The 11,916-nt window shown below is 35.4% G+C and overlaps 1 protein-coding gene across 1 annotated transcript in view; it reads right to left on the reverse strand.

Moving 5' to 3' along the window:
• The window catches only part of LOC136032840 (alpha-amylase 4N-like), a 54,849-nt gene that overhangs the window by 9,611 nt on the left and 33,322 nt on the right, over window positions 1-11,916 (reverse strand). The window contains exon 9 of the mRNA XM_065713250.1: window positions 3,714-3,861. Coding sequence (XP_065569322.1) covers window positions 3,714-3,861 — 148 coding nt within the window. The remainder of the gene's footprint in view (window positions 1-3,713; window positions 3,862-11,916) is intronic.

An 11,916-nucleotide genomic window follows, 5' to 3' on the forward strand; every position in this document is an offset into this window, starting at 1 on the left:
TACAAAGATCCAGGAAAATATAGCCTTTGTATCTAATTAATTTTGAGAAGCGTTTTCCACAGAATATATTTTTCAAATATAAGTAAAGAGCCGTATTAAAACCTAAAATTAGCAGAAATAAAGCCATATAATAATTAAAGCTTAAAATGAAAAGAAATTACGAAGAATGAATAAACAAAACCCAAAACAAATATAAATTAAATGAAAAATTACACCGAATAAAGGATAGCTGATACTACTATGGATGAGTAAACAAAACCCCCCAAAAAAACAGAAATTAAAAAGAATAGTCAAACTGAACTGAACAGAAATTAACAGGAATAAGAGTAGAACCACCACTCTTCTAACCCTTTCAAAGACCAGAGCGTGATTTCCGCTTTGCTTAAAACAATTTATATTTCAATCAGTGTATTTTTTCTTCACCATACGATACACAACAAAATAATATCACAAGGCTAATCAAGGTCTATGCATAAGAGATACTGCCAATAAGAGAGTGGCTACCCCACCCCCCACACACACACACAAACAAACACACATACCTCAATACCCTCTAAATGGCATGTGTGTCATTTGCGTCAAAAACAATATGTGTTCTGAACAACGTGTTTTACGTTTGTCAAAAAAGATAGAAAAAAAAATAATCACGATAATAGTCAAGATTAGGCTACGTGAAAGAACTAACAAAAGTGGATTGATTATTTAAATATAAGTAGATGATATTAGTTCAAGAGTCTCAGCATTTTTTTTTTTTTTTTTTACTTTCAAATGTTATAATTATAAAAGAGAAACGGTTTAAAGTGTATTTCTTTTAGTGAAGTGCAAACGACACTATGGCCTTCATACAGTTTAATTGGCTGTAATTCCATTCTTATTTGTGGTAATTTCTGTTCTTTTTCAGCTTGACATGATTATTCATAGTAGTTTTCGATGCTTTTAAGATTCATCTGTTCATCCATTTCCGTATATATTATCTTTATGTTTGATCTGACTATTCATTTTAATTTCTGTTTTGTATTCATCTATAGTAATTTCTGTGCGTTTCAAGATTTAATATATCTCCTTACTTTTCGTTGAAAAGTTTCTTTTTGGAAAACAATCAAAAAAATTTATTGCTGTTGGATTTTAATTAGCATAGTTTTATAGTTAGTTAATTTTAGGGACATTCACAAAGTTTTTTTTCTTATCAGTTTTGCTGCTCAAAAATTAAGATGTTGCGTTGCAATCAGCAATAGTTTTTATAATGATTATTTAATATTATTCCTGCAATAGAATGCCTGGTGAATGAGGAGAGGATGGTTAGTTATATGAATTGAACATCTACGTTATATTTTGGTCTTTCGTTAGGGCTGAAGCCATTTGACCTTTTCCCATGGACACTCCTGAGTTTACATGCATCTTAATCAACCACTAAAAGAATCCTGTTACGGATTCTCACTAAAAATTGGATCTTCGGTACCCAGACCGGTGTTATTGGGGCTCTAAAATTGGGGTAGTAGTTTGCTAATTGCGGGACCAAATGGCATCTAAAGTGGCACAGCAACTTGCTAACCCTGATGCCCCAGCAAATCCAATAAAATTGTTTTGAGTTCGATTTTCAATCGGGCTCTTACGGGTGGGACAAAATTTTCTCCAGCATTTTTTGCTCAAATTTCTGAAGTCAATAGTCCATTCAACTATATTTTTTCAGATTTTTTTTCGGACTCGATATGGTTCTCTTTGTCTTGTCTATATGTAATTTTAAAGCTGATTGAGAAATATCTATCTGTAGTTTATCACACCTGCGTCTGGAAAAAAAATTGTCTTCATTTAGGCTCCATTTGGCTTAACATGTTTTTTTCATTAGATTCCCCTTGGCCCATGGACTTACGGATATAAATTTCAAACGGATCAAGGACAATGAGTTTTTAAGCCCAGTTCCAGGCGTCCTAACACCCTCATCTTCCCACGAAGTCTTCTTAGTGTGATTCTTCCTTAGCCTAGTCAACAATCCTTGAAAGCTTCAAAACAACTTGGAATAAATATTTTGGATTTATTTTCTTTTCATTAGGGTCCACTGGGGTAAGGAATTTATGACTTAAAATTTCAATCTGAAAAAAAAGTTTGTTGGTTTTTTGGGCTTTTTTCAGAGTGAACTATTTTTGATATTTTTTCTTGTGCATTTAAGTCCTATTTTCCCAAGGACAAAAGGATATAATCTTTAGAGTGATCGGAAGCAATGTTTTGGACCCCTTTCGAACCCCATTTATGTGAGGGGGAAGAGATACACCCAAAAAATTTTTCTATTTATTAGCCTTCTCTCGGCCTGAGGATCTGCATTTGCGAGTTTCAAACTTAATAAGTGTAGCAAGGTTTTTGGCCCATTATAATGGGGTAAAAATCTTGCTTCCCCTGGTAAGTTTGAATCTTGCAGATGTAGTTTGCAGCTTGCAGTTGTAGGTCCGGTTATTATCTAACCCCGTAACACCCTCCCTAAACAAAAACATGTGGATTCCTTATCCCAGGCAATGATTCATGGAAGTTTCAAGCCGATTAGGAAAAAAGTTCCGTAGCCTTTTTTGGGCCTCTGTTTTGAAAAAAAGGGTCAATTCATCCAAATAAACTTTCCTTTCACATTAGGATCCACTTTGCCAGGGAATTACAGTTTTAAGTTTCAGACTACTCAGAAAAAAGTTTGCTGAACCCTTTTAGGGTCCCATTTTTAGGCAAGCGATTTTTTTCCATTTTTATGCAAACTGGGACTCTCCCCACTCAAGGAATCTCAGATATGAGTCTTAAACAAATAGATAAAAAAAATTTGGCAATATTTTTAGGGTCCTTGTCCCCAACCTAAGTCTTCTTTTGTGCAAAAAGGTTCGCTTAACCAAGAAGCTTACAAGTGTAAGTTTCAAGCCGTTTGGAGAAAAAAAAATTCATTCCTTCTCTTTAGCAAGAACAGGAGTTTATTTTTAAATCTTTTTTTTTTGTGCAATAGGGTGTCCAGGCCCTAAGGATTTAAGGGTACAGGTTTCAAGCCAATCGAGAAAAGTTTTTGACCCCTTTGGGGGTTCATGCCTAGTCTCACCTTGGCAATTACACTTTTAAAACAAATTATTGCCCTTCCTCACTCCTTTGATCGGCCGATTTTCTGAGGAGCTAATAATATTGAGGAGCTGTTCTTTTTTTCTGGACGAAAAATTTTCTTGTCCCTCTGTAGAGCCACATTTTTGGGAACCCGTGACCTCAAAGAATTTTCTGTGTATATTGGCTTTCTCAATAAATTCGACAACTTTAGAAAAAAAAATCAATGCTAAAATTCTTATCCAATATCAAAGAGGGATACGTGGGCTTAAGGTACCAAAAAAGGGCATTGGAGGGGAAATTAAATCTTGATTTTAGTCGTATTATATCTAAAATTAGATCAAATTTTCAAAGATATAGCACAACAATCAAAATTATTACTCATTCTTATTACTCATTTAGACTTATTTTCTTATTGCTGAATTTTGTTACTGATTTTCATTTTTCAAGAGAATTTCAAGAGGCCAAAACAAAATCCGAAGACAAAGAATTCACTATTATCACCAACACTCACACTTTTCTTCACAAAAACGAACACTTTTTTCACCAACAAATAAGACATCTACATTTACAAAACGAAACGGGACTCTCAGAGTTGACAATACACGGGAACAACAGAATTACAACCTATAGGCTAAATAAATTTTTCATACCAAAGACAGTGTTCCTAAAAGCGACCATGTTATAAATTTGTCTCCATCTGTGTTCGCAAGCCCATCCTCCGCCGCAAGTATCATCAGCATTGATAGGAACGTTAATTGTGTTGTAGTTGCTATCATGAGGTGGCCCTTCATCAGTATTCTAAAAATAATGAAAAGAGAAATCATCAATTTAACAGCACAAACACAAAAAAAAGAAAAAGAAAGGAGATAGAAGGAGAAAGGGAAAACTGTTTTCCTAAATTAGTGGCTAATATAGACCAGTACTTGAACAAGGCCTTAACCCTACTCATACATACAACCACATAGGTCAAACAGCATAGCCATACACAATCAACCATAAAGAATAATCCATGGACAGGCAGTCGTGTCGTCAATAAGTATAAGTCGTCATTTACCAAACAATTAAAACACTAAAGACAAATAATTCAGAGGCAACAACTCAACACAAGGGTTCATCAGGAGAATACACTTGCCTATACGGTTTCGGCACTTTAAATTCTCTACCCAGTCAAGTGTTGTGCCTACCACAGAATATCCATGGCATCCCCGTGTCAGGTATCACCCCCAAAATACATGCCTATGAAAAAAAAAACAAAAAAAAAACAGCAAATGTAGAACAACCAAGTAACACCAAAACAACTTATCCTGTTAATATATCCCTCTTTTTAGCAACAATAGGTAAACTAAATATGATAAATTTTACCAAATTACAAATATTAACACATTGCAAAAACCTGATGAACTAAACAATTAAAGAATTCATCTTTACCATGAGGCTATTTTTTAACAATTTGTGAAGTTGCTGATGGTGTCTTAGGGAAGAGTGCTAAGGCAGCAACTAGGAATATTAGTGAAAAAGCTTTAGGTTTAATAGAGAGTAGAAGGGGTTTGTATAAGAATTATCTGAGCGATAGGTCGTATGAAAACAAAAGGAATGTAAAGAAAGTGGAGAAAGCATTAAAATATGAAGTAAGGAGATGTGAAATGGAGGCGATGGATAAAATTGCTGAGGATATGGAAGATGCGGCTAGACGGCATAATAGTAAAATATTATACTGGCATGTTAATAAATTGAAAGGGAGTAGCCGATCCGGACTAGTCCCAGTTAAAGATAGAAATGGGGCCATAATTAGTGATAAGGAAAAAGTTAAAGAAAGATGGGTGGAACATTTTGAGAATGTTCTAAACCGAGATACAGTTGCAGAAAAAGATATAGATGAAAATGAAAAAGTTTGTGATACCTTGGATGTGAAGGAAGATTTGTTGAGTGAGGAAGAATTAGCGACAGTACTAGAAGGATTAAAAAATAATAAGGCCCCAGGTGCTGATAGTATGATTAATGAGTTCCTTAAATATGGTGGCTCTGAGGTTAGGAATAAGCTACTGAAGATTATGAACATGATTTTTGAAAAAAGGGAAGTACCCAGTGATTTTTGGAAAACCTTAATTAAACCACTGTATAAGAAAGGTGATACGAGTGAATGTCGTAATTATCGAGGCATTAGTCTGGTCTCTGTAGGTAGCAAATTACTGAGTAATATGATACTTTTTAGACTGAGACATGCTGTAGACAAAGTTTTAAGGGAAGAACAATGCGGTTTTAGAAAAGGTAGAGGATGTGTCGACCATGTTTTCACTCTTAGGTTAATAATTGAGAAGTCCCTTCGTTGTCAAACACCTTTGGTCCTTAGTTTTATCGATTATGAGCAAGCTTTCGATTCTGTTGATAGAACAGCGTTAACAAAGGTCTTATCGTTATATGGTATACCAGAAAAATACATTAAAGTGATTTGCGCTATGTACGAGAATAATACTGCTGCGGTTAAGGTAGGAAATGAGGCTAGCAACTGGTTTTGTATTAAATCAGGATTTAAGCAGGGTTGTGTTCTATCCCCCTTTATATGGATCATTTTGATGGACTTCGTCTTAAGGAGCACAGGAAAGACAATTGGAGACCATGGAATCAAATGGGGAGGAAGAACGCTCCTGGACTTAGATTATGCTGATGATTTAAGCATATTAGATGAAAGTGTGAGCAAAATGAATGAATTTTTAGAGGTTTTACGAGTTCAGGGTGCTAAAATAGGCTTGAAAATTAATGTTAAGAAGACTAAGTCACTAAGGCTAGGAATAAGTGAAGATGAACAGGTGACCTTAGGTAACGAAAAGATTGATCAGGTTGGGAGCTTCAGTTACCTTGGTAGTATTATTAGTAAAGATGGTGGGAGCAGTGAAGATGTTAAAAGTAGAATAGCTAAAGCTCAGGGTGTTTTTTCACAGTTAAAAAAAGTTTGGAAGAATAGAAAGATAAGCCTACAAACCAAGATTAGAATATTGGAAGCTACAGTGATGACAGTGGTCAAATATGGCTCTGAAGCATGGACACTCCGAAAAGCAGATGAAAATTTACTAGATGTTTTCCAGAGAAATTGCCTACGGATTGTTCTGGGTACCCGGCTGACTGACAGTATTTCAAACAGTAGGTTGTACGAAAAGTGTGGTTCAATCCCGCTTTCTGGGGCTATAATGAAAGAAAGGTTGAGATGGCTAGGCCACGTTCTACGGATGAAGGATGACAGATTACCGAAGATTGTCCTTTTTGGCCAACCGTCTGGGACTACACGGAAAGCAGGTCGTCCTTGTCTGGGTTGGGAGGATGTCATAAATAAGGATTTAAAGAAAATGGGAACTTCCTGGGAGGGTGTAAGTGCTTTAAATAGATTAGGTTGGAGGAGGAGCGTGCGTAGCTGTGTTGGCCTCAGGCGGCTTGGTGCTGCAGTGAGTTATTAGTAGTAGTAGTAGTATTTTTTAAAGAAAATCCAATCTATTAGAAACACAATTCAAAATAATAATAATAATAATTTATTTGTTACCCGCTTGTTTTGACAAATTAAGCGGAGTAAAAACATTAAGGAAAGAAAAACGAAATAACACAAACAATACAATTAATACAGTCTAATCAAAGGGTGGTAAGGGCCCAAGCGTTGACAGGCCTCAGCACCTAATCTAGCATAGAGTTTTTTATAAACGAAAATAATATCAGTGGCACAAAACTTTCTGATAATCTTCTGATTTCTATAAGAACGCGGCAGATACAATAAATATTTACAATAACGAAAATACATAACTCTTATGCCCTGCAAATCTTGATTATTAAACAACGGGCGCAAACCGGAAAGAAACAATATAGAATGATCGCAATATGTAGAATAAAGTCTGGATAAAGCCTTTCGTGAAAATCTGCCTCGGTTCGGGACAATTTTCGCGTACCCTTTTTTAAGTTTACTTTTAATATCATTTAGCCCACAGGATCGAAAAGCTGATAAAGATGAACAAATATTAATACCAAGCCACCGAATCGAAGAAACGAGCTTAACTGAAAAATAACCACAATCAAGATCACTACTTTGATGCTTAGCATTAAAAACTAAATATTCACATTTTTCAGTATTAAGTTTGAGGCCGATTTCCTCAAAAGACTTAGAAACAAGCTGGGTCGACTGAATTAGGCTAGATTTAGTGCGGCTGATCAAAAGTAAATCATCTGCATATGCAATGTACGAAAGATTAGTTAGGCCTAAAAAACATGATGGATTAATACGTGGCAAAACAGAATAAAGACAAGCATTAAAAAGATAAGGGGATAAGACTCCTCCTTGCCTAAGACCAGAACGGATGGGGATATTACCAACGTAGGTGTCACCTGACTTGAGTCGAACATATGAATTAGCATACCAAAAACGAAGAGTTGATATAATAGACACATTTGCACCAAGTTGGATTAAAGAATACCAAAGTTGGCTGTGACAAATTGAATCAAAAGCTTTAGAAACATCGAGTGCACAAAAATGAACCTCAAAACCATTTTTATGCGCTTCAAGTAATAGCGAAACTATAGCACGATGAGCATGTTGGCATCCTATATACGGCTTAAAGCCAAACTGATTAGACATATAATCTACATTAGACAGGAGATCAGGGAGCAAAACATATTCAAATACTTTACTTAAAGTACAAGCAACCGTAATAGGCCTATACGAAGCGCAACTAGTTGGGTCCTTACCGCGTTTCAAAATTGACGTAATGTTACCAACTAAAAAAGAATCAGGGACTAAAGAAGAGCATAAACACATCTGAAAAAGTAACTGCAAGTGATAAACTAATTCCTCCGAATCGGTGTTGAGGTGAAAAGCACTGATCCCGTCTATATCATAAGATTTCGATTTAAGTCTCTCTACACTTCTTTTGACACGGTCAACACTAACGGGAGGTACATGACCTTGAATGATTTTGTTAGGCAACAGATTAGAACAGAGCTTGGCAAAACGAAAATGAACCGCATATATCACTGTATCGAAAATGTTACTATAATGATTGATCCATGATACATTAGGGATTCGGTCAGCCGTAGGCGATCTATCAAACTTCGCGACATTGATCACTTTTTTCCACTGGCTAGGAGACTTAGGAAATTCAGCACCATTGTACCTAATTTTTTGAAGATAGCGTTTAAAATCAAGTTTTGTTTTTTGTTTAATATCGAAAACATTACCCCTTAAGGGGCGGCCGCAAGCTATCCAAATTTTTAGCCACAACTTAGCCCGATTTTTTATTGTTTTGAGCTCTGGGTCATTCTTCCAAATTGAACTTCTTGTTTTTGCTCTAAAGCGACATAGGGGAACAGCTACTTCTTCAGACCTCTTTAAGCACGATACAATATGGCTATAATAAATATTAAGCTGAATTCTGGCTTGTGGGGACCCAACGCCTGTACACAACAGATTAAAAGGGACCCTAATCGTTGATAGAAAGCTAACAAGCGTAGAAAAATAAAGAGGCCAGTCAGCTTTGTTCCATTCTCTTTTAGAAATCCATTTTCTAGAATTGGGACGAAGGTTCTTCTCCGCAGTAGCATTAAGGGTAACAGTGAGGGATAGGGGGAGATGGTCGTAATCACGCTCACCCTGATCAACATGGACTTCGCCACAGATGAGACCAGAAGAAACGATACAATGGTCAATGTCTGAAAGTGAGCCACTATTATGGATATAGGAATGGGAGGCATCTTTCTTCAAAATTTTGTAACTATTCGGTAAGGAATCTAACAGAAGCTCAGTCCGCACTGATGAAGAGTGAATGTTACAGTTCAGATCACCGATTAATAACCAATCCAGTCCACTACTCTCAATGCCATTCAAAAGACTTTTTATTAATGCGCAAAATTTTGTAAATTTAGTTAAACTTCGGAGGGATTTCTGGTCGCAGGGGAGATAAACATTAATGAGGACAAGGTTGGCAAGACGAATAGCAATATAACAATCACTCTCGTGATAGCATAAAGGGGGTGGTGAAAACAGCGTCTTTTTTATTAAACATGCTAGGCCACCTGATGGTCTGCCAGAGGTTTTGCGTGCACTTTTAGAAAAAACTGAGTGTTCGTTACTTCTCTGTAGGGAGTTTAAGCTCACTAAAGGTAGGAGATGCTCCTGGAGGAATAAAACATCAAAATTTTCTAATTTCTGATTTAAAGAAACGTCTTTATCCTTAGTACCATTAATATTGAACGAACATATAGTGAAATTAGTCTTAGCACTCATTTTCTAGCATAGGACGATCGTTTCGACAGAAGTTCACGAAAAATTCGGCATTTCATTGAAAATGACACATGATTGCCTTGACAGTTCGCACATTTTGGTGTAGCCTGGCACGGAGAATCAGGCGAGGATTCATGTTGCCCTGCGCAACGGGAGCAGCATTTTTCTTTATCACAATTTGATTTTAAGTGATTTGGTGATTGGCAATTATAACAGCATTTGGGTGGGCGTTGGTATTCGTAAACTCGATATATCTCATACCCAATCTTTATACCAAGTCGAAGTGCATTAGCCAGCGCAACAGCGTTTTCAAAAAACACTCTAACAGCCAAAGAATTGCCTATTCGCTTCGCATGAGTAATATTATTGCAATCAATTAACATTTCCTCATCAAAATTGGTCGGTATACCTTTAATGATTCCAATATATTTCGTTTCTTTTACTTTGACGTCACAATCTCTCAGTACATTTGGAACGGCATTGCAAAAGTTCCTTGCAGGAATCTTGTCAATTCGTACCACTAGCTTATCGCCAGAGGGCTTAATGCTGTGAATACATTCATGACCTGGAATAGAGTCTATTATTTCGCGACGCTTGGCAGGATTATCTAATTCTGATGGGACTTTAGAAATAACAACGGTCGTCAGATCGGGATTCAATGACTGAGCGCCAGGGCTGCTAAGAGGGGGGAATTTAAGATCATACGACGAAATCTTCTCACGGATTTGCTTAAGTTCCGAATCAATGCTTACAAGCTTTGAGGCGAAGCTAGAATAAGCCACAGCAGGAATAACAGGAACCTCGGTAGGTAAAATAATCACGTATGTAGGCAAAGGCAAATTTTCGCTGTCGCATTTCTGGAAGATTTCCATCATGTCCTTAATGTGACGGTAATTAGCTTGATCGCCTTGGCGTCTTTGCACACGTTCACCCTCGTAAACATGAGACCAAAGTTCTATTTTAGCCGCCATAATAGACTTCTCATCGAAAAACCCAACAGCATGGTTAGCAATAACTTCATCACTTACTCCTTTTTTAAGATTTGATTGCACGAAATTCAACACCGACGAATGTACATATTCCGTCATAATGGTATAACCAACAAATATGGACAATTAGCCAAAGTCCAAAATCAAATCAAATTATTACTCACCATGCTGTCAAACAGCTAACATCCGATAAAATTAGTTTCAAAATAATCCTTTTCAAAGTAACTGAATTCGTTATTTTCGTCACACTAAAGTAGACCGGTTTTACTCACAGTTCATAAATATCCAATTCAAACCAAATCCTTTTACTTTGAACTCCGAGTCAATATAATCCAGTTATTTGAGATGTTCTCACTCTGAAAGCTAGGTTACGATAAATGGCGCTGCATCATCTTTTCGCGAACCTCCGAAATTAGCCAAAAATTTCCTTAAGTATTTCCAGATAATTCTTTTGGTATTTATTTAAAAGTTCATTATAACAAAAACTAAATTTTTTAAATTGCCAAGTTAATTTATTTGCCGAAAAACCTCTTAATATCAATTTTTGGCTTAAGATTTTACATCTATTTTTAAAATCAATACTAAAGATCCTTGCATAACGAAGTAACTGTGAGAAGAACGCCGAATATGTGATATTTGAGTGTATATTACTTTCAGGGAATGGGAAACTAATCACTTCAAAATCAAAATCATCCGTTTTATTATACATTTTAAAACTTAATTTATTATTATCAGAAATATTAATATTTAAATCTAAGAAATGATCTTCATGACCAGCGCCATGACTAGGTTCAAGAGTAAGCTCTGATGGATATATATTTTTAGAAATATCAATGAAATCCTTACAATTTAAGACCAAAATATCATCTAAATATCTTTTATTATTAGACAAAGCATGTTTTAAATTATTTGGATTATTCTTATACATCATATATTTATATTCCAGTTGACTTAAAAACAAGTCAGCTATAAATGGGCTGGCATCCCCCCCCCCCATGGGAATTCCCACGATTTGCTTGTACAAATCACCACCAAATCTTATATAAGTATTGTATAAAACAAATTCTAATAACTCAAAGATCATATCCAAGCTGTAACATCTCGAGTTAACTGTAGTCTTAAAGCAGTTTGTCCATATAGCTTTTTTATTATAAGTGTCTATTTTATATATATATATATATACATATATATATATATATATATATATATATATATATATATATATATATATATATATATATATATATATATATATATATATATATCCGTCTATAAAGCTATCACATCCAAAAAAAAAGAGAGAAAGAGAGACAAAACATAAGCATAATTTCTAGATTTCTTGGTGGGGAAAGGTTACACCATAACATATTCTGAAAAGTTACACAAAACTAGCCCCTTTCCCCCCTACGTTTCAAGCTGTCCTGCCGAACCAAACAGGTATTTGAAAATCCGAAAAATAAAATCAACCCGTTGGTAAATAAAAACGATTGAAATCAAACTATAAAGGCCTATTTCTTACTATTAACATTAAAACAAGTTGAAATGAAATTTCATGTAAAGAGTTTATTAATAATACAATCAACCGATTATTACTATCTTTTTTAATTGAAT

This window comes from Artemia franciscana, chromosome 11, assembly GCF_032884065.1.
Source record: "Artemia franciscana chromosome 11, ASM3288406v1, whole genome shotgun sequence".
Classification (NCBI taxonomy): domain Eukaryota; kingdom Metazoa; phylum Arthropoda; class Branchiopoda; order Anostraca; family Artemiidae; genus Artemia; species Artemia franciscana.